This window comes from Dermochelys coriacea, chromosome 22 (genome assembly GCF_009764565.3).
Source record: "Dermochelys coriacea isolate rDerCor1 chromosome 22, rDerCor1.pri.v4, whole genome shotgun sequence".
NCBI lineage: Eukaryota > Metazoa > Chordata > Testudines > Dermochelyidae > Dermochelys > Dermochelys coriacea.
In genome coordinates, this window is record NC_050089.1 from 3,407,851 (window position 1) to 3,430,461 (window position 22,611).

Below are 22,611 nucleotides of genomic sequence, written 5' to 3' on the forward strand. Positions count from 1 at the left end.
CTTACTTGCAATCTAACCAATGTGGCTTGATCTGCTCTCTCCCGTGGCTTCTTGGCTCTGCCCTGGACTTGCTTATGGTTTGCATGGCCTTTCCGTGAGTGTGTTGCAAATAACTACTTGTCAGCTGACCCCTGTTTTTGTTTAGGGAATTACCCCCAAACAGATGAATTCTTACAAAGGTTTGGTGATTGCTTGCCCAGGTTGTGAGAAAAACTTTCAGCCAGTCGGGCGTTCACAAACGGTTTGCAGCAACTTGCTTGTTGCCCATGATTCGTGATTGGTTGTCAGAGTCACACGATACTGTTTCTGCTCCCTAACTGGATAACTAAATCTCTTTTTAAAAAGGTGAATAAAGACTATTTTATGTAGATTAAAAATAGTAAAAGGGTGCCTGTTCCAAGCTGTAGGAGCCTTAACATCATTTATAACACAGCAAAGTCTGGCAACGCGGAAGTAATAGCGACTGCTTTTGGTTATGTATACCCCTCCAGTTCCTGTGTGCAAAGTGTCCCTCTCCGTGCCCAAGCCACACCAGATGTGGATCTCTTTTATCCCCTAGCAACTGCTCCTGGGAGATGGCAGCAGTCCTCTCCCTCCCCTTCCTCCTGGCTTTTGGCTCCAGGGATAGATAGGGTCATAGAAACATGGGGCTGGAAGGGGCCTCAAGAGGTCATCAAGTCCAGCCCCCCTGTGTTGTGGCAGGACCAAGTAAAGCTACGCCATCCCTGAGAGGGGTTTGTCGAACCTGGATTTAAAAACCTTCAGTGATGGGGATTCCACAACCTTCCTTGGATGCCTATCCTGGAGCTTAACTGGCCTTAGAGTTAGAAAGTTTTTCCTATGATCTAACCTAAATCTCCCTTGCGGCAGATTAAGCCCATTGCTACTTTTTCATGTCCACTGAAGGTAGGACAACAATTGACCACGGTCCTCTTTGTAACATCCCTTAACATAGCTGACCTCTGTTATCAGGTCCCCTCTGTCTTCTTTTCTCAAGACTAAACATGCCCAGATTTTTAGCTTTTCCTCCTAGGTCAGGTTTTCTAGGATGAACAAAAATGAACACCTTTAATCATTCTTGTTGCTCTCCTCTGGACTCTCTTCAGTTTGTCCACTTCGCTCCTAGTGTGGCACCCAAACTTGGACACAGTATTGCAGCCAAGACCTCACCAGTGCCGACTGGAGGGGGACAGTTACTTTGTGTGTCTTACATACAACACTTCTGTTAACACACTCCAGAATGTTTAGCCTTTTTTGCAACTCTATCACATTGTTGACTCATATTCAATTTGTGATCCGTTATAGCCCCCAGATCCTTTTCAGCAGTACGACCACCTAGCCACTGATTTCCCATTTTTGTAGTTGTGCATTTTATTTTCCTTCCTAAGTGAAGTATTTTGCATTTGTCTGCACTGAATTTCATCTTGTTGAATTCAGACCAGTTCTCCAGTTTGTCAAAGTCAGTGTCATTTCTAATCCTATCCTCCAAAGTGCTTGCAACCTCTCCCAGCTTGGTGTCATCTGCATATACTCTCTACTCCATTAGCCAAGTCATTAAAAAAAATACCAAACCCAGGACTGTCCCCGCGGGACCCCGCTAGATAAACCCTCCCAGATGGACAGTGAACCATTGATAACAACTTTCTGAGTCTGGTCTTTCAACCAGTTGTGCACCCACCTTATAGTAATTTCATCAAGACCACATTTCCCTAGTTTGCTTATGAAAGTCTCATGTGGGTCTGTGTCAAAAGCCTTACTAAAATCAAGATGAAAAGGAGTACTTGTGGCACCTTAGAGACTAACAAATTTATTTGAGCATAAGCTTTTGCGATGAAGTGAGCTGTAGCTCACGAAAGCTTATGCTCAGATAAATTTGTTAGTCTCTAAGGTGCCACAAGTACTCCTTTTCTTTTTGCGAATACAGACTAACACGGCTGCTACTCTGAAATAAAATCAAGATGTATCACATCCACTGCTACCTCCATTCATTAGGCCAGAAACTCTTTCAAAGAAAGATATCAGGTTGGTTTGGCATGATTTGTACTTGACCGATCCATGCTGGCTAGTCCTTATTATCCTTTTATCCTCTAGGTGCTTACAAATTGATTGTTTAATCATTTGTTCCAGTATTTTTCAGATATTGAAGTTAGTCTGCCCGGTCTGTGGTTCCCCATGTTCTCCTGATTCCCCTTTATAAAAATAGGAACTATGTTTATCCTTCTCCAGCCTTCTGGGACTCACCCATCTTCCATGGATTCTGGAAGATAAATGCTAATGGTTCCAAGATTTCTTCATCTCGTTCCTTAAGTACCTAGGATGAATTTCATCAGGCCCTGCTGACTTGGATACACCTAACTTATCAAAATAGTCCTTAACCTGTTCTTTCCCTGTTTTGGCTTGTGTTCCTTCCTTTCTTGTGAATATTAATTGTGTTGAGTATCTGGTCACCATTAACCTTTTTAGTGAAGACTGAAGGAAAATGGGCATTCAATACCTCAGCCTTCTTCATTCATCAGTTGTTAGCTCTCCTTTCCTGTCAAGTAGAGGACCTACACTTGCCGTTGTCTTTCTCTTGCTCCTAATGTATTTAAAGAACCTCTTCTTATTGCCTTTCATGTCCCTGGCTAGGTGTTACTCATTTTGTGCCTTAGCCTTTCTGATTTTGTCCCTACATGTCTGTGCTGTTCTTTTGTACTCCTCCTTAGCAATTTGGCCATGTTTCCACTTTTTGTAGGATTCTTTTTTGGTTTTCAGGTCATCAGAGGGCTCCTGATGGAGCCATATGGGTCTCTTCTGATTTTTCCTGTCTTTCCTTCGCACTGGCATAGTTTGAAGTTGTGCATTCAATTGAGAACCTGCCAGCTCTCTTGAACATCTACCCAAGTCCTCACTCCTGGCAGGAGCAGTTCACTTTGGGAGTGTGGATGGCAGGGAGGGGTCCAATGGTGGAATGCGAGAGACTTCAGCCACCATCTGCCAGTGAACATGGTTGCTCCCAGCTCCTCCTTGCCTGCCTGCCCCATGGCTGTTGATGAGTGTGGTGAACCCCACTGCAGCTGGGAGGTGTATAGCCACCAGGGGAAGCTCTGGGCAGCGCTGTGTCTTAATAGCGGGTAGGAGATCTGCTGGTGCAGATGCAGGCTCCTCTGGAGAGAGCGAGAGTCTTCTGTCATTACTGTCATTATTTATTTGTAACACTTAGGAGCCCCAGTCGTGGCCCAACACCCCGTTGTGCTGGGTACTGTGCAAACTGCCCCAAAACACTTGAAATCTAAGTCTAAGACAAGAAACAACAGGTGGATGCAGACAGACAAGGATACCCAAGGAAGCAGGGTTCTGCACAGAGTGCATTTGGGAGCAGCCCTGGGGCTGGTGAGTGCTGATGCCAGAGGGCAGGTTAACAGGACAGCTGCTAAGGAAGGCTCTATCCAGTCTTTCTCAGTGCTCCTGCTTCAAGGCACCTAAGTGCATCATGTTGTTTGTTCCAACTGCTGCCTGATCAATAAGTACATGGCCGCCTCTGTTTCCCTCGCCAGCCTCAGAGGAACTGAACCATTCTTGTTAAGTTGCTACACTCTTTCCTTCCTGCTGCACAACTTGTGATCTGTCTTGTGTGGCTGCCACAGCCTCGAGGAGGATGCTCCGGCATGGATGTGCTGCAGGGTCCATCCACTGGGAAAGACCTGAGTGGCGCTCAGAGCATCTTTGCTACTTGCACCCCTCTCTCTATCTGACCTCCCCAGCCCTGCCAGTCAGCACATGGCAGAGGGGACTGCGTGTGGAAGATGGCCAGGCCCAATTGCCTTTGGCCAGAGGGAGGATGGGAGTGGAGCCTTTGATGGTGGGAAAGGGGATGATCCCAGGGAAACAGCCCTCCAAAAGAAGAATTCCCTCTCTGGTTGCCATGTGGTGCATGGGGGTAGCCTGGGGTCTTGTCCCTAACATGGGGATCTCATGGCTTCTGGGGAGGGCTGATCTCACTAACTGCCCCCTTGCATTCCTTTGCAGAAGACATTCTCCTCCGGGTGTTAGCGATCACCAGCTACTCGGTGCCCGAAAGCATCCAAAGGTAATTCCAGTGCATCTAACGTTTCCTCCCGTGCTGCCATTGTCGGGTGAATGATCATCACAGAGCTGTGGAAGGGGCTGGACTGAGAGCTCTGGAGACTCAAGTCCACTCTTTATCCACCAGTCAGGCACAGGGCACAGTGGCAGGGCTAGCTCCTTTCTGCCCCTCATGTGTTGTCTAATATCAGTGTGCCCTTGTGAGGAGTTCAAGCCCCACAGCCCATCCGGCCCTTGGCTTCTCTGCTGGGCCAGTTAGAGCCATCTGTGAGTTGAGGGATTTGGTGTCTGGATCTCCAGGCTAGGGCCTTGAGTTTTCAGAGTCACTTCATGTAGGTCACCGGCGCTCAGGTGGCATTTGGAGACATTCAGTTACTGCCAGCCTGGACTCACGCTGGATGAGAAGATCCCTAGCAAAGATTTTGATGAACCAAAAATTGGATTTAAACCCAGCAGAGCCCCCTCTCCGAATGAACACAGGAAGCTCTTGGCCTGAATACCAAGGAGGCTGAAGTCCATTTATATTGGCCTATGTGTTCTCTTTCTTGGTCCCCTTGTGGATGTTCATAAATCATCTGACCAGGCTCTGGATCAAGACAAAGAGACAATGGAGTCGTCTTCTCCATCAGGTGGGGTTGGGTTGTCATGCAAACATCCACCATCTATGTCTGTCTGAGGCAGCGCAAAGGTCCACATGTTTACCATCTTCTTGGGTACAATCCATCTCTTCCTCCTCTTTCCTGGGAGTCTTTCCTATCACCCTCTCCGCCCATGCCATCGTCACCATGTGCTTTTCATTCATCCTAAATTGGCCGCCAGCCCCCTCTGGAGGACAGCTCAGGTGATGGCTGCCAGAAAATCCAAAAGCCAGGTGGGTGAACTCCTGTCCTGGGGCTGAGATGTCCTCGCATCCTTAGCTCCTGGTGGAGAAGCATACAGGTCACTCTCACCTCTCCTTAGAACCATCGTCTACTATTGCCCTTTGGAAACTTGCCAAAAAGAAGAAACTGCTTGCACAGACTTAGTCCCCTTGCACCAGAGACTCAGCGTGTCAGTCGGTGTCCCTGATGTACACTGCAGTGAGAGGGCCTCTCCCCCTTGAACTAAGTGCATGCCCACTGTCTCCCCACCATCTTGCTGTAGAACTGGTGGACCTCCAGCACGTGGCACAGGTGTTACCACTGCCTAACACTGGGCTTTAACCCATGGAGGGGGGTTTGAAGTCTGAGTTTTCCATCTCCTATGTAGGCTGCCCTGCTCACCCGAAGAGCTGCCATTGCCCTGAGCTGTGCCCTTTCACAAATACCTCTGGCGTGTGAGTGCACCTGCTGGGGTGTTTGACTGTCGGAGACCCTGGCCTTCTGTGTGTGTTGGGAGCGCATCGCCAAACCCCACCCCAGTGCCCTCTTGATCACTAACATCCCCAAACTGCCCCATTCTCCTTCCCTTGGTGTGTATGTGGAGCTTTGCCCAGATCTCTCCCGCATCTGTACCCCTGCCTCATCTCTCCTCCCCTCCCTGGCATTGTCCCACATACGCCCACTCTCCTGCTGCTTCCTCTCCCCATGTAAACTGTGAGAAGAGAGGGAGGGAGGGGTGGACAGAGTCAAGCCCAGCACAGGCAAGTTTCTCCATGTGGCTCAGCCCGCCTGCCTTGCCAGTCCTTGTGTCTATGCTGACACCCCTTAATCCTGCCCTGCAGCCCCGCTGCTATTTCAGTCCTTGGGCCCCTTGTGAGCCAAGGTTGCCAAACTGCATGCCAGGCTGATGAGCAGATTTATGATGTGCACAAGGGAGTTGGTTGGATGAGACCCCTCCTCCCCCCAGTGTGCTGCTTCCCTGCAGCCAATGGCAGGATTGGATTTCTGAGCCCCTGGTAGACTTGCAATCTGTTATCCAGCCCCGTGTTGACAGACATGCTCCAGGACATGATGTAATGGTGCTGCAGCCCCAGCCAGCGGCCTGGCTGTTTGTTTGCACTAAAATGAAGTACATTGCTGGACTCTCTGGGGGATGTATGGCAAAACAAGCCATTGCTTTTTGGCAGGCGGGTAACGAGCTGCAGGGTCAGTCAGCTGTGGAATGGTGACTCGCTCCCGTGCCCATGATTCTGTCTGACAGCCGAGCTCTGGCTCTCTCTTGCTCTGGTCTGTCTGCTTGTCTGAGCTAGTCAGGCACGGACCATGCGAGGCGTGGGTCATAAATACAGTGTGAGTGACCCCCTCCCTCCCCTTTCCTACAACCCCAGAGGATCTGGGGCACTGTTGTAGCAGAGCAAAGGAACAGGATCCACTCACCCAGCCCACCTAGAATCAGGAACGAGAACCAGATCTCAGAGGCCCAACAAAACTCCAATGCAGGGCTGAACAGTGTAATCAGATACTTCCTCGTGTGGCTGTCGCCTCCAGCAGCTGGGCTGCTGTCCCTAGGACAGAAGGGAAACCTGGGGTCAAGCCAGGACTTATGGAACATGCTGCAGAGGCAGTTGCTGGGCCAGTTAAAGGCCTGTCTCTGATGCAATAAAATACTAACGCCTAGCTCATCTCTTCCGTAGATCTCCATGAGCTCTACAAAGGAGGTCAGTATCACTAGTCCCATTGTGCAGATGGGGAAACTGAGGCACAGAGAGATGTGACTTGCCCAAGGTCACCCAGCAGCTGAGCTGGGAATAGAACCAAGGATCCCTGCGACTCAGTGGGGTGTTCGAGTCGCTAGGCCACACTGGCGGCTTTAGAGCAGCAGCAGCCACCTCCCTGTTGCACCCTGGTGAGCTGAAGCATGGGGCTGTTCGCGCCATACAGTGCTGTTTGTGGTTTGCTAGGGGAGGTGCGGAGTGCAGGCTCACCCCCTATGTTTCCCTGCATTTCAGTGCACTATCTATAAGCTCTGGGATGAAATCCAGCCTCTCATCCCATTTTTATGAGGGTATCCAACGGCTTGGTGTTTGCCTCGCAGCTCTCCAGGTAGCTGGAGGCAGCAGTGGAAGGGAAGAGACTGGCCTCAACAAGCTGCTGCCACGGAGTCATCTCTCTGAAGTGGCTTGAACTGGTGGAAGAATTGGGTTGACTGGGTGAAGCAGCTTCCACCAGTTGCCTAGAGATCTTTCTGACAGTGGTCCAGTTGCGGGGCTGGCTTATCACATGGATGCTTCTTTCCACCCCAGCTTCTGGCACCAGCAGGTTTCTTTTCCTCAACAGGCAGGTTGGCACTTGGTTTTCACCTTCCGACCTCAGCCGTTGCTGCCGGAACGGTGCCCAGGGCCTGCAGGAGGATGCTGCCTCTGCTCTTCCATAAAAAGAAAAGGAGTACTTGTGGCACCTTAGAGACTAACGAATTTATTAGAGCATAAGCTTTCGTGAGCTACAGCTCACTTCATCGGATGCAGTGAGCTGTAGCTCACGAAAGCTTATGCTCTAATAAATTTGTTAGTCTCTAAGGTGCCACAAGTACTCCTTTTCTTTTTGCGAATACAGACTAACACGGCTGCTACTCTGAAACCTGCTCTTCCATAGTATCCCCCGTCTGACGGGCTCGGGAGCTTCTGTAGACCTCACAACCTCCCTATGCTGCTGGGGTGGCATCCCCAGCTCACACATGAGAAAACTGGGGCACAGAGAGATGGAGACTTACCCAGGATCACACCTGGAGTCTGCGTCACACCAGGGAACAGAATCCCAGGCCAGGGTCTTTCCTGCGGAACGATATGTAACTCATGCTAAGGGTGCAGTTCACATAAGAGGATAAGAGTCTACTTCTGTGCCAATTTAGAGGAGTTACTCCTGTAGCTCAAGCGGTAAGGGCTCTTGCTTTTAGTGATGAAAGTCTCAAGTTCAATCCCTGCTGTCCACTGAGCAGAGGGCTTATTATACGCACCTGCCACCTTCTTCGGGTGTTAACATGTGTTGTTTGCAGTTTAATGTGCTGATAAAGGGTCTCTCTTGTCTCTGGGTCTCCACTTGGAATCTAGCTGTGTTGGTAGTGACTGGGTGCCATTGCTACTCAGGGGTCTGTGTGAAATGGGTTTGTGATTTCAGTTTAGCTCCTAGTGGGTGGGAGGGGGCAAGTGTCTACATCAGAGAAATGGCCCTACTGACTAGGCCAAGGGAGAGCGGCAATGGGAATTCACACCTGCATTTCTCCTGGAATCCACCGGTAAAAATGCAGTGCTTGCAGATTCATAGATCTCAAGGCAGAAGCGTCCATTACCATCTTGTCTGACCTTTTGCATCACAAATCCATAGAATTACGTACAAAACTTCACACCCCCCTCCCCCCCGGGACAGCAAGAAGCTCAACCCTAGAGGGTGCCAAGGAGTCGAGGCTCTTTTCGTTGCTTCTAAAAATGTGTAAAGAACTAAACTGTTCAATGTAAAGCGGAAGAGAATCCCCCAGAGATGAAAAGGGCAGTTAGGGCGTTTGGTTGAGATTATCTTTTCTTTTGCAGCATGAAGTGCCGAAGATGTGCAGTGGTGGGGAACGGACACCGGCTCCGAAACAGCTCCATGGGGGAAGCAATCAACAAATATGACGTGGTAATCAGGTAAGGCACTAAGGAGATTCAGTAAAATTGGGGTTAGTCTTCCTCCCAACAAGGATCCATCACATCTGTTTCGACCCAGTGGAATATGTTTGCAGATACCTGGGGACAGACTGAGATAAACACTCTGGGATCCATGCTACGTTAATGGGATGGAGGAAAACGGAATGCATTCTTTTCATGTTGAGAGATCAGAATTGATGCGGCGTGTGAGCCACGTATCTTTCCCTTTTCCTTTGACTTCGCGTTGGAGTGCATGAAAGGAGGCAGAGCCAGGGAGCAGGGCTTGCACAGACAAGAGCTGGCCAAGACATTTTGCCATTTGATTGAGTTCTGAATTGGAATCAAATGTTATCAGAATGGCTGGCGAACGGGAAATCCTGAACAAAAATTTGGTGCAGAAGCATGGACCCGTGGCATTTCCCAAATGTTCATACCAGTTTCACTGTGGCTGTTAGCAGCTGGCCAGGGGAGTCTGAGAGCTCTGGGGTCCCTGGCCCTGGGGCTACCCTTTGAGTTGCAGAGCCTGGAAATACAGGGTCCCTGGGCAGCTTATATGAGGCAGCCTGTTCCAGGACCTCCAGGCTATCAGCTTGATGGCAATGACCCTGAGAGACCTCAGGATTTCCAGACTCCAGGCTGAGGATCTCGGAGCCAAGCTCCAGTTAGAGTCAGGCTTTCAAAAGTGCCAGGTTCCTGGCACCACAGCAGAGAGCTTGGAAGCCCGGAGAGCCCACAGGGTCCTGGCTCCATGGCAGGCAGCCTGGAAGCTCTGACATAACAGGGCTGCCTTTGAGACACTGGCCCTGGAAATCTGGGGTCCCTGGGGCAGCTCATGTAGTGGGGATGCTCTGGAGATGTGGACCCAGGCAGACTGTGTGGTAGGGATGCCCTGGCGATTTGGACCCTGGAAGTCTGCGGTTCCTGGTGCCAGAGGGTCCAGATGGCAGGGCTCCCCAGTAGCCCATGTGGCAAGCTGACAGGGAAGCAGGCTGCTGGGCTTTCCTGGGAGCTGGAATTGCCAGCACCAGCGAGAAGCAAGTGCTCAGACTCCTTAGGCCAGTTCCTCAGTCTGATCTGAACGGAAATGCACAGATTTACACAAGGGATGTGGGAGATCTGGGTTAGTCCAACCTGGAAATTCTAGTCTATTCAGGCCCTTCTGCCACGCTTGTCACTATAGTGTATGAGCACCTTGCAGTCATGCATTAAGCAATGTGACTAACATCTGTCCTGTGTTTGCTCTCTCATCCTGTCCCAGGGAGAGATGTGTTGGCAGGCGAAGGGTTGGGTTTGGGTGGTTTTGTGGAAATATACACTCACGTTCCTCAGGATTTGTTAGAGAAGGCAGGTCAAAGCAATGCGCCTGGCACTCAAGTGGGAGGTGGGGGGTGTTGGGATGGGCCTTACTTCCCGGGGGAGTTCATTCCTGAAGGATCCTGTCCCCATGTCCCCTAACCTAACATCTATCATGTCAAAGTATAGCGAGCAGGTGGCTCGAATCCCTGAAGGCGTCTCCGCTTGGGACGGGAAGCCAGGTGCTAATGGGACAGGTCATGGGGAAAGTGGGACATGTGTGAAATATCTCCTTCCTCATCTTGCGCTCCCTCCCCACAGGTTGAACAACGCACCGGTTCATGGGTACGAGGGGGACGTGGGCTCCAAAACCACTATGCGGCTGTTTTACCCAGAGTCCGCGCACTTCAACCCCAGACGGGAAAACAACCCGGATACTCTGCTGGTGCTGGTGCCCTTTAAACCCATGGATTTCCAGTGGCTGGAGACGATCCTCAATGACAAGAAGCGAGTAAGTGCCGCAGGGAGAGCAGGGGGCTACGTCTGGCCTCTCCTCTGCCTTGTTTCGCTCTCGCCGCTGGGTGCAAGCCTGGGGCAGCCCTAGTGGGGAAAGAATAGCCCCTGACTTTCCTGTTGTCCTTTTCCAGGTTCGCAAAGGGTTCTGGAAGCAGCCCCCTTTAATCTGGGATGCCAATCCCGAACAAGTGCGCATTCTGAACCCTTACTTTATGGAAATTACTGCTGCTAAATTGCTTAATCTTTCCATGAGGCAGCCGCGGAAGATTAAACAGGTAAGGGAGCCAGTGTGCTGGGGGCAGAGAGAGCAAGACAGACTTGCAGTGCCCCGGATCTAAATCACAGGGCGGTCCTGACTGGAACTCACTAAGGGGGCCTGGTGCCATTCTGCTGCACTGCCCCCCCTCCTTTTTCCCCATCGTGTCCCATCAACTTATTGAGTAGCCCAGGGCTGGGTCCACATGGCTTGGAAAATTACTGCCCTTTCCAAGGCAGGAAGAGACCAAGGTGAAGGCCACTTGGGTGATTCTTACGGTGCTTTGTAGATAAAATGCTAGGTGATCCATCCATCCGCAGTATGGGGCCTCCCGGGTGGGGGGAGATGCTGGCAACCCACTCACCTCTGTTTCCCTGCATCCTTGAGATTATATTCACACTGTTTGTTGGGGGGAAAGTTGGCCACGATTAGGAACTGATTGTGGCTGGAGTCTAAACCAGAGGAGCTGCTCTTCTGGAGGGAGAAGCTAGCAAGCAGCTTCTGCTCAAGGATGTTGTCCATCACTTGTGAGAAATCAGACAAACCCATAACGTTTGGCGGAAGTTATGAAGGTCTCCGGAGTTCAGAGTGGAATTCTCTTCTCATCCTTTTCTGTAGTGGCGCTGTAATGCCGTAGCATTTTGCATCTTCAAAACACTTGGGAATGATTGACTAGCAAATGTCCCCACAGACCTGCAAGAAATCTGATGGAGTCCTCGTTTATAGCTCGAGAAACTGAGGTTCAGAGGGTTAAATGTCCCAGAGCCAGTCAGTGTTTCACAAAGAATCATATAGCTTCATAGACGGTAAGGCTAGAAAGGTTCCACTGTGATCATCTAGTCTGACCTCCTGCATAGGCCAGGACAAAGAACTGTCCTAAATTCATTGCTGTTTGAACTACAGCAGATTGTCTAGAAAAACATCCAATCTTGATTTAAAAATTTACCCTGATGGAGACTCCACCACAGTTGTTCCAATGCTTAATTACCTTTAGTGTTAAAAACCTCTGCCTTTTTTCTAGCCTTCATTTGTCTAACTTCAACTTCCAGCCACTGGAGACCTTTGTCTGCTGGAATGAAGAGCCTGCTATTCTCAAATTTTGTTTCCCATGTAGGTAGTTGCAGACCGTGCTCGAGTCACCTTTTAACCTTATCTTTGATAAACGAAAGCATTTGAGCTGCTTGAGTCTTTCACTATAAGGCAGGTTTTCCAATCCTTGAATCCTTCCCATGGCTCTTCTCAGACCCCTCTCCAATTTATCAGCATCCTTGTTGAATGGTGGACCCAGTATTCCAGTAGCAGTCACACCAGTGCCAAACAGAGGGGTAATAGAACCCCTCCTATTCAATATGCCCCTGTTTATATTTCCAAAGATCACATTAGGCCTTTGGGCCACAGCATCACACAGGGAGCTCGTGTTCAGTGATTATTCCCTACAGCCCCCATGTCCTTTTCAAAATAGCTGCTTCCAAGGAGCACATCTTTGGCATACATTGACCTCGTGTTGATGTTGCTGAATTCTACATATGGAAGAGCGTATAACCGAGGAATGAGTAACCCTGTGCAGAGCCACAGTGACCCTAAATCTAGCAATGAGGGGGGATCGGAGTAAGCAGATGTCCAAATGGAACAGCGTCATTCGGGGATGGGGGGCTGCCACGGCCAGAGAGGAATATCTTCCTCTCCCTGGAAGTGAACAGAATTGGCTGAGGAGGCAATAAGTTGCTCTTCTGTTCTCTGGTCTTTCTCCATCAAGGCTCACATCCCCCCAGCCATGTCAAACAGAGAGAAATGTCCCAAGCATGGAAATCTTATAGGTCAGGGTAGAAGTAACTTACTAAAGGATCTGCAAAGAGAGATTCCCAGACCAGCTTGGCTAGGGGAAGGTCATTTCCAGCTGAGACCAGCTCAGCATGGCTCCTACCAACTTAGCAGGGGGAGAAGCTCCTTCCAGAGCAGCTGGCTGTTTGAAGGACGGTATTGCCACGCCCAGAGAAACTGTTTGTATGACTTTCTCCTTGTTCCCATAAATGGATTTCCATGCAAGAGTCTCCATTGTCCTCCCCATTTCGTCCAGCATGTGCTACTTTGGGAGGGGAGGGTATAATGTCCCAGGGATTACCCCTCCAGGTTTCTTATTGGGGCTTTGGATCAGCTAAAGAAGAGAATTTTTGTCCCAGATTCACACTGAGCCTGGTGCATGCTGGGACAGGATTTTGGGAGTTTAAGCAGTGCTGTTTGGATATCCGTCCATTGCAGTCATGGGCAATAAAGCTTTCCTCAAACTATCCATTCTCAGTGCCTTGATCTACGGCAGATCCTAATGACCTGGCACACAGTCATGGGGGCTCTCCCATCTGGAGATTTTTCAAGGAGCTACTTGGACAATCCATCTGTGTCTTGGAGTTCATGACCCAATATTCCCTCTCTTGTATTGTCCAGATGTTTTATACTCTGTCAAGGCTGAATCCCCACTCTATCACTCTGAGTGCAGAAGTGGGGGCCTGCAAGGATTTTAAAAATGAATACTTGCCACTCCAGGCTTGTATTATACTCCCAAGGTTACAGCTTCTCTCGGACCTTGGCTTGGTAAATGCTGCCACCACCCAAATGCAAAAAAAAAAAAAATCCTTTGAACCCAGGAAGGAGCACTTGGGAATTCCCCCCTGTGGGGTACCCTCAAGCCCTTTCATCCCTCTGGGGAAGAGCTGAGAAGGAAAACAAAGGAAATTAGCTGTGGCTACCAGCTAATCAAACAACATGTGCACAAACCTCTCAGGACACCAAAAATTCAATTCTGTTCTTAAAAAAGGTAAATTGTATTGTCTTTCCTTTTTGTTTTTAATACATCTAGAATGTAGGCTCTTGCTAGATTTTAAAAGAATAATTCCAAAATCAAGCACCCAAAATAGCTTTCTTGGGGCTTCAGCTTAAAGGTTACAAGCAAACAAAAGCATCAGAGGAGATCCACAAGCCAATAAGAAATAAAATAAATAACCCTAATCACATCTTCCTAGACATTCCCTTAATTTACTTACATATCTGAGGCTCCAGATAAGTAGGTTTGAGGTATGAATTGATAATCTATAATCATACCTGGCTTAAAGTTGGTTTCAGCATTACTGCTCCCTGTCCCTGCAGCCCAGAGAACAACAGACAAAGGGAAAGTTTCTTTCCCAATTTTAAAAAGTTCTACCTTCCCATGGGCTCTTTTGGTCAGGTGCCCACTCCCTTTTCTTTACCTGAGGGACCTTTTAACCCTTTACAGGTAAAGCAAGCAGAGAACAGACCAAGAGGGATTTTACAGATAACTGGCTGGCTGGGTGTCCATCAAAGGGAGCTACTCTCTCCCCCCCGTCATGTATCACATACCCCATGAGACAGGTGGTGATTATATGCAGGACAAAACTGAGAGTCCCACTTTGTAAAGGCGGCAGCCCTATAGCTAGAAGCTGCCCTTCCTAAGGGGGGAACCTTCATTCTAAGTCACACGTATGTGACAAATTGCATCCATGTATCACAAGTCACCATGGTCATCGGTGAGCCTAGACCCAGTGTTTGCACAGCTCTGATGATCATGCATACTAACCTCAGTGTTATACACAGGACCTGACCCCAAAGAAAGAAGGGAGGAGAAAACCAATCTGAACTAAACCCAGTATGTATGGGGTTTTTTATCACCCTGAGCCCTTCTGACTCTCTCTTTCATCTCTCTCCCTCTAGAAACCAACAACAGGATTATTAGCCATCACCTTGGCATTGCACTTCTGTGACCTGGTACATATCGCAGGCTTTGGGTACCCCGATTCTGCCAATAAGAAACAGACTATACACTACTACGAGCAAATCACACTTAAATCAATGGCTGTAAGTGACCGCACTCTTTCCCCTCTGGTGGTGGTCACGGTTTGCTGTTACTTTCCTGTGCGAATCTCTGGGCTTTACAAATGTCACCAGAGGGAATTGTGTTATTAACGTATAAGCGGTAAGCTGTCTGGATTCGGTATGTAATAGAACTAGGGGTTACACCGCCCCTCCATATGCTGTGGGCACTATCCATGGTCATATCCATAAATAGCTATGATGCATTCCATCCAGAAGGGAGCAATGGTGCATATGACAGTGATGATCCATAAAAACTCTTCCATTCCCTTGGCATTTGGAGTATTCCTCAGAGTAAGTAGAGGGGATACCTAGGAAATACTCTAGGTAGTAGCACTATTTGTATTATGGTAGTGTCTAGGAACAATAAGCAAAGATCATGTGTTAGGCCCTGTACAGACAGCAGATCACCTAGCTTGCCATATCCCTGGGACAAGGACCATCTTTTCATTCTGTCTGTACAGCGCCTTGCACACTGGGGTCTAGGTCCATGACTTGTGCTGTGAGATGCTACTGCAATACGATTAATAAATTGCTAATGAAGATAGTCCCTCCCCAGAGAGATGGTGTCATCTAAAGCAGGGTTTCTCAACCCATGGGTCAGGACCCAAAATTGGGTTACCAGAATGTTTCAAAGATCATGTGGCAGCTCCTGCGGCTCCTATCCCACGGGGCTGGCTGGTCTCACCTCTCCACTCCAGGCACTGCAACCTCTGGGGTCCCAGCACCACTCAGGTATGGCCCAGCCGTCATGATGATGGGAGCCCAGGTAGGCCAAAATTGAGTGAGTGGCACTGCAACCCCTTGAACCAGGTCACAACTCCACTTGCACAAATTTGGTTCAGTCAGGAAGATGGGGCCAAACCAGAGTGGCGCTGCAACCTCACAGGTTCAACACCCGGAGGGGAGAGCCAAGCCCAGCCAGCCCCACAGCACAGGAGATGCAGGAGCTACCACTGTGGGGTGAGTGCTGGGCAGGACCCGACCAAAACCACCCCAGGGCCTCCACCCCCACCCTATTTAGTGGGTCACAACAGGCCATAAACATTTATAGATGGGTCCTGAGCCCAAAAAGGTTGAGAACCACTGATCTAAAGCACAAGTGCAACGTGAAGCCAGGCTGAATCTTGGTGGTGAGTTATTGGATGTGAGTTTCCTGTGGCACAGACAAGAAAGTCCACATCATTCCCCAGCTGGCACGTGTTACAGTAAAACACAAATTCTCAGAACAAGTCTGTGTAAAAGCCTCAGAGCAAGTGTTTTTGCACACAGTCCCTGTGCTGTGTAAAGTGCAAACTTGCCTCCTTCTTTTGGCTTGATGAGCACAGACATTAGCGATGAGCACAGACATTAGCAATGACCTAATACACAGCTCAGCTCAAAACATCTCTCCACACTGGGCTGCTCCTAGGGCTCCTCCTTTAGGGCTGCTCAGCTCACACCCTAGATCCTTCATCCCCAGAGGGCTCCCTTACTACCCCCTCTAGATAGGAGTTATCTGCCTTAGGGAGTCAGCTGAATCCACTTCCCCCTTTCCTGGTGGGACTAACCTCTGCAAACACTGCCAGCCTGATAGAATTTGTGGGGTTGTAAATATAACAGCAAAGATTTCCCCAGCCCAGAGAAGAATTTAGTCTGTGAGCAGCTTAGTAGACAAAGGAGGAGACACCAGCCTGCTTCGCTGTTGAATCAATGCAAAATGGACAATCCCCTTTCTTGCTAACCAAGCTTCCAAGCTTTCTCATCTGCAAGGTGGCTAGTTACCAATGGGCCCATTTTATCAGTGGGTTCAGTGAGGCCGAGTGGCTTACTCTGTGGCTTTCTGAAATTCTGCTTTGCAGTTATAGGCATTAAATACTAAACTCTTAAAACAATGACAGTCCCCTTTTAAAGCTGCAGCCCCCCCGCCCCCTTGAGTATCACAAAGGGCGAACCACGACAGGGCAGGGTGGAGTGGCAGCTGATGAGCTCTCTTTTGTCTGTTTTGCAGGCTTCGGAGCACAATGTCTCGCACGAGGCATTGGCAATAAAAAGGATGCTTGAATTAGGCATCGTCAAGAACCTTACGTACTTCTGATGGGACGTGGACTGGAATCTCCCCGCATTGCCTTGGCCTCCACCTTGGCTGCCTGTTGCCCAGCGCGTCCCAACATCCACCGGGCCGGAGATACCTGCTGCTTCGCCGCAGGGCCCCGAATGGGCTCCTTGCTCGTGGGGAGGGCTGGCTGCTGGGGACAGCGCTGGTCCTGGAGAAAGTGGGCAGAGGGGGAGAGGGCTGCAGAGTCCCCCTCGGCCAGGCTGACGTGGCTTTCAGCCACGTCGTGTCAAGGCTGAGAAGCAGAGCATCCAAAATCCTTACAGTTGTGGGGTGGCTGGATCCCTTTGTGGCCAAGCCAACGCTGACTTGCCGGCTTTTAGGGTGGCGCAGAGGGTGCCCCCGTGGGATGGGCCCTCATGGCTTGCTGCTGCACCCCCCATCTTTGGCCTGCCTGCTCTGTGTAGGGGACTGGGGCTGTTTGCCGCTCTGTTGAACTGAACGCTGGACAGGTGAAGAATTGTCAACTTCTCGCCAGATCAGTTTGCTCTCAGTCCGAAAGAGGCAGCGGGGCTGGTTTGACCCCCCTACACCAGCCCCCCTCCCAGGGTGGGGGGCTGTCTCTGGGGGTGCAGCGCGTGGGAATGCTGCTGTAGGTGAAAGTTGTAATGGTGTCCTTTTTTAAACATTTATTTGGGGGGGGGGGGAAGGGGAACCGTGCAGTATTTTGCCGATGGGGTTTTAGACTGACCCTCCTTCCCCCCAATGCTGCTTCCCAGTGGGAATGGGGAGGTGGCGATCAAAGTGGGGGCAGAGAGGCAGAGTGGTGGGAGCATTAAATTATTCTTCGCTGACAGAGCACAGCTGCCTGCTTTACCCCCAGCAGCCCTCGGGCAGTGCAGGGGAGGAGTTTGAATTCTGTTCTGTAAGAGGGTCTAGCATGGGGAGCTAAGGTGACTCCTGGTTTGGAGGAGGAATCGTGGCCGCTTCAGGAATGAGCTGTCCCCAGGGCCACCTCCACCGTGGGGCTGAGATCGGATGGCAGACGCCCTCCGCTCGGCCACACTTAAGGATCTGAAGTAGGAATAAATAGGGTTTCCTTTTCCTTTAGAAAAAACTTTTGATCAAATTCCTCCCCCCCCCCCCACTTGAATTGCAAGTGCATTTCTTGCAGGGGAGAGAGGCCAGACCAACAGCCTGGGGAATGCAGCCCTCAGTTTATCCACAAAACAGGTACCACCGTGGGCGGTGGGTGAATGCCCCCTTCAGGGAGGCTATGCCTCCCCCTGCTTCCCTCCTTGCCCACTGGAGCTTCAAGCGTGCCCCCTCACCAACCACAGCCGGAGGAGCCTCAGCCGACCCGCCCTGACCCACCGGCCCAAGCTGAGCCCCCACCGGCTTCAGAGATAGGGGGAGCACCGTCCATGGGGCAGAGCGTGGGCAGGGCCATGGCCTGGGTTAGGGGAGGCTTAGCCTCCCTTGGCCTATGACACCCACCACCCATTGGGTACCACGCAGGCTGCCGGACTGCACCTTGCTCTCAGCCAACGTGTCTTAGCCCTGAACTTGCAGGGCTCAGACAGGAGGTGAGTCTCCATAGCCCGCCCTTCAAGCTGTCTCCTCTCTGCCGAGATTGCCAACTATCGGGCTCTGGGCACACGTTTCCTGGGAGCTGGTCCTTTAGATCCTGAAGCGGGGTTGGGGGCATGCATGCTGCTAAAGCCCAGATCTCTCCCTGGGGTGGGGGAGAATAGGGGGAAATGTTCTTCTTCAAGATGTTGACCCAAAGGAGCTTGGACTTTGTGGGACTGAGCAGAAATGTCTCTCCTGAGCAGGCAATGCTGTGGCTCAATGCTAGTTAATTTAATGAACTAATTTAAATGATTATTTATCCAAGAAGCATCAGTGTCTATTGCAGTACGAGTGTAATGTTGTTTTCATTGAACTGCCCTGTGGGGTGGGTAAGGAGCAGCGGGATTGAAACTGTATCATCCTTCTGCTTTGCCTGAAGCGGGAGTGACCTTTGGGGATACTCCCTCCTAACCCAGTTCCAATGCAGAGCAAGTACCCAGCCCCTTCTTATCCTCCATAGTGGCACAGCCTTGGGGTAGCAGCTTTGTCCCTTGGGTGTCTGTAGGGTTTTGATTTCATCACTAAGTGTTTAACCGCACTCAAGGACTCCCGTTGACTTAGTGAGTGCTGGATTAGGGCCCAAAGCTTTTCCTGCCACTGCACCCCTTCTCCCTTGTAGCAGTCGGGCATGTGTAACATGGCTGGTACCACTAGGGGGCATGGCTAGGGAACGAGCGTGTGTATGTTGTGTCCATCCCTGCTGCCCGCTGCTGGAGGGTGTGTGTGTGTGTCCATCCCTGCTGCCCGCTGCTGGAGGGTGTGTGTGTGTGTCCGTCCCTGCTGCCCGCTGCTGGAGGGTGTGCGCCCGTCCGTGCTGGAGGGTGAGGGTGGCTGTGGGTGTGTCCGTCCCTGCTGGAGGGTGAGGGTGCATGGGTGCATGTGGGTGTGTCCATCCCTGCTGCCCCTGCTGGAGGGGTGTGTGTGTGTGTGTGTGTGTGTGTGTGCATACATGTCCCAGGGCTGCTTGGTTCTCAGCACTCGCAGCAGCCGGCTATCGCCCGCTGAGAGAAGCCATGAACTCCCTGCCTGGAAGCCCAGCCTATCCAGTGGGCACAGTGCTGGATGCCCAGTGTATTGTGTGTGTCCTGCCCCCGCCTCCTCTGGAACCCCACCCACGGGCTCCTGCTCCGAGAGCCCCTGTCCAGGGGGCCAACACAGAGGAGGTGGCTGAGCGCTGGGTGTACTGGGGACAAGAAGGGGTCGGTGGGGCTGATGCAGGGACCAGGGTGAAAATCGGGCTGAGCGCTGGGTATTGCTAGGTGGGGAGAACAGCTTCGCCCTCCCTTGACCTTGGAATGGCTGTGGGGTGACTACGGTAGCCCAATGGCTGTAGCTGCCCTCTGCAGGGCCAGTACCCCTCCAGACAGCGGGCGCTGTGTGGACACGTATGAGAATGGTCCCTGTCCCACAGGGCTTGTGGTCTCAGCAGAGCATCCCCACTCTCCTTCCTACACTACACGCGCTGCGGGGTACTGCAGTGGGCTGCTGAATGCCATGCTCACTCAGGCAAGGAAGGGGAGCCCCCGCTCCCCCCCCAGCTCCCTTTGTCAAGCTCTGAAGGGTGGCGGGAGATTTCTCAGCTGCCTCTTTGGGCTTGTTCCTGGTGTCTCGGTGCCCCGCACCATGGCTGCTTGGTACCTTGTGGTGATGGCAGTGGTGGAACCCATGTGCCCCTGCTCCAAAAGTGCAGTCCCCTGCTGCTGGGTTTCCAAAGCTTTTGGCATTTGCATAGGTTTTTAGATGGAGGGAGGTGTGGAAGGGGAGAGGGAGATGTAGAAGGAAATCATGATAGACGACTTCTGCCCCTGCTCTCCGAGACCCATGGGAGCGATGGCACTGTGTGGTCCTCCCTGGGTCTGGTGGAGCTGTTCCCGAACTTGGGATAGGTGATGCCTGTGTGTCTAGACCTGACCCTCTGGGGGCGGGACACTGAAATATTTACTGTACAGTATCTGTCAACTCTAAACTCTGTCATGCTCACTGGTCTTTGGAGTGCGAGCGATCTCAGAATCCCAGTTGCCTCCGAAGATGACTGATGTATTGTACCACGGTTCAATTGTAAAGACTTTTTGAAAAGAGTTTTTTTTATAAAAGAATTCTTGCTCCAAAGACTGTACATAGGTAAATCTGCAAGATGTGCTGATGATCCCTTACTCTCTAGATTGTATATATTGTAAATCTAGATTGCAGTTTAAAAAAAAAATCTGATGTAAAGAATGAAACGTATGCTTGAAAAAGGCAAAACAAAGAACTTCATTTGTGGATAAAACCCTAAAAAAGGCGTTTGGTGGCCAAGTTTCATTTTTCTTTTAAACTGTGTGTTTGAGTGTGTGTGTGAGAGAGAGAAGGACTGCAGTGCCAGTGAAAGATGCCAGGCCAGCAGGCCGGTATTTATCCATACGTCAACTTTCAAATTGGTTCGAGGGACACATTTAGCACGGCCTTCTGGATAATAGGAACATCTGTAGCTAATACGGCTTTGGAAACAGTCAAACCACTGTTGAGAAAATTAGAATGTGTCAGTTCAAAATTAGAATCAAATAATAAAAGGACAAACTAATCAATCTGTAAAGAACGATAGAAGTGTTTACCATGCTCTTAATCCTCAAAATGTTTTGCAACCAGCCTCAGATGTGTGAGTATTACCCCTCATTGTACAGGTGGGAAAACTGAGGCAGCGATATGCCAAGCTGGTTGGAAAAATGGCAAAAGATCCATCATTTTTTCCTATAAAACAAATGTCGTCATAATATTAAATCTTTGCAAACTACTGCCTAGTCATAGTGCTATGGTGAAGGGAAGCAGCACTTACACTGACTGCTCTGTGTGTTGGTGGGGTGGTGGTACCCTACACAGGCTATGCATGGGTTAAATGTGGCTGTGAGGTCAATTCTGTTAGCGGGCTGCATCTGGAGGCAGATCCAGGCTCAATTGATCATGAGGCCCAGCTGGGCAGAAACAGCCTGGCTTGTCCAAGGAGAAGAAGTTTGTAGCAGAAGGGAGCTATGAAGGGGGGGTGTTTGCAGCCACTATCTGGGAGCAGAGAAGTGGTGAGGAGGAAACCTGGGGGTGAATCTAGCCCTGGAAGAAGGGCCCACCCCGAGAAGTTGTGGGGAAGGGAGGCTGGGTAGGAAGGAGCCCAGGGAAACAGCAGCAAGGAGGGGAATGGGGCAGACCGTGGCTGCGGGTTACAGGCTCCCTGGGCTGGAACCCTGCGTAGAGGAAGGGGCTGGCTTCCCTACCAGCCACTGCCCAAAGAGGCATGAGCCCAGACCCGACCCAAGGCCCAGGAATTACGTGTCGGACTCGGTTACCCCGAAAGGGGCAGACCAACGTCGTCGCCTGGCCGGCGGGAAGAGAGGCCACCACAGCACCGGACCCCCCCGTCGCCAGGGGGCACCGTACGGGGAGGGAGCCGCGACGCCCCCCCCCCGGCTCCTGCGGTGAGTGAGCCCTTTGCAGGCAGGGTCTGTCGCGGGTTTGTGCAGTGCCCAGTCACCCCAGCGTCCCAGCTGGTGGAGAGCACGGCAGTGGCTGGTGCCGGGGACCCCCTCGCTGCCTTCCCAGCTGTGCAACGAAGCGTGAAAGCGGGGCCCGGGCTGAACTTAAAACTGGACATGCAGGGGTTACATGGAGAGGGGCAGTTCCCGCCCCCCCCCCACGCCCACTTTTCTCTCTGGCTTGGCGAAGCAGCACCCCTTGAGGACTGCGCCCCTCGTTGGCATGAGCACACCCCCTGCGGTTTAACTGCTGCTGGCATGCCGTGGTCTAGCCATGGCGCCCTGCTCGCCTGGCTGCTGCGGTTCCCGGCCAGGGTGGAGGGAGCGGGCGGGCGTGGGGAACTGCAGTGGTGTGTCTTTGGAGATTGGCCTTTGCCGTACGAAATGGGGAAAGATCCACATGGAACAATACAGGCACGGAGCCGGGTGTGAACGCTGCCTTGCTAGAACGACCCGGGGGCTGCACACCCTGAGCCCCACCTCAAACCGCAGGCCTAAGCCTGTCCCCCCCCCCCCCCCGCCCAGTTCCAGGCCATGTGAGCGTGTGATTGTCGCTTTAACTGGGGGGGGGGGTGCCCACACCGGTGTGGGGCGCCAGATAAACTCTCTATTGCTAGGGAAGGAAAAGGCCCGTTCACCCCACTGCAGGGGTTCTCAGCCTCTCTTTCGGAGCCCCCCTCAACGTGCTAGGAAAAGCTCCAGGGCCCGGGGCGGGACGACGACGACCACCCTTGGGCACGGGTGTCGTTTGACTTCTATTTTGGGGTGTGGGAGGGCAAAGGCTGGTGGGGCTTGGGTCAGCTCCCCACGGCAGGGACCAGGAAGGGAGCCCCACTCCCACCCCACTCACCTCAGCAGGTCACCCAGCCTCTCTGGGTTGGGGGGGGGGGAG

General features: G+C 51.4%; 1 protein-coding gene and 1 long non-coding RNA gene across 17 annotated transcripts in view; both read left to right on the top strand.

Annotated features, from left to right (window-relative positions):
* ST3GAL4 (ST3 beta-galactoside alpha-2,3-sialyltransferase 4) overlaps positions 1-17,698 on the top strand; it is a 167,440-nt gene extending 149,742 nt beyond the window's left edge. For all 16 annotated transcript variants that reach the window (XM_043500787.1, XM_043500785.1, XM_038380581.2 and 13 more), the window contains 6 exons: positions 4,009-4,069; positions 8,510-8,605; positions 10,220-10,409; positions 10,546-10,689; positions 14,394-14,537; positions 16,543-17,698. In XM_043500787.1, coding sequence (XP_043356722.1) covers positions 4,009-4,069; positions 8,510-8,605; positions 10,220-10,409; positions 10,546-10,689; positions 14,394-14,537; positions 16,543-16,629 — 722 coding nt within the window. In that variant the 3' untranslated portion in view covers positions 16,630-17,698. The remainder of the gene's footprint in view (positions 1-4,008; positions 4,070-8,509; positions 8,606-10,219; positions 10,410-10,545; positions 10,690-14,393; positions 14,538-16,542) is intronic.
* Positions 17,699-17,766: 68 nt separating this feature from the next.
* On the top strand, positions 17,767-20,500 carry LOC122457186. The gene is made up of 2 exons (XR_006276586.1): positions 17,767-18,948; positions 19,133-20,500. It is a non-coding gene; the product is annotated as an uncharacterized LOC122457186 (long non-coding RNA).
* The last annotated feature ends 2,111 nt before the right edge of the window (positions 20,501-22,611 follow it).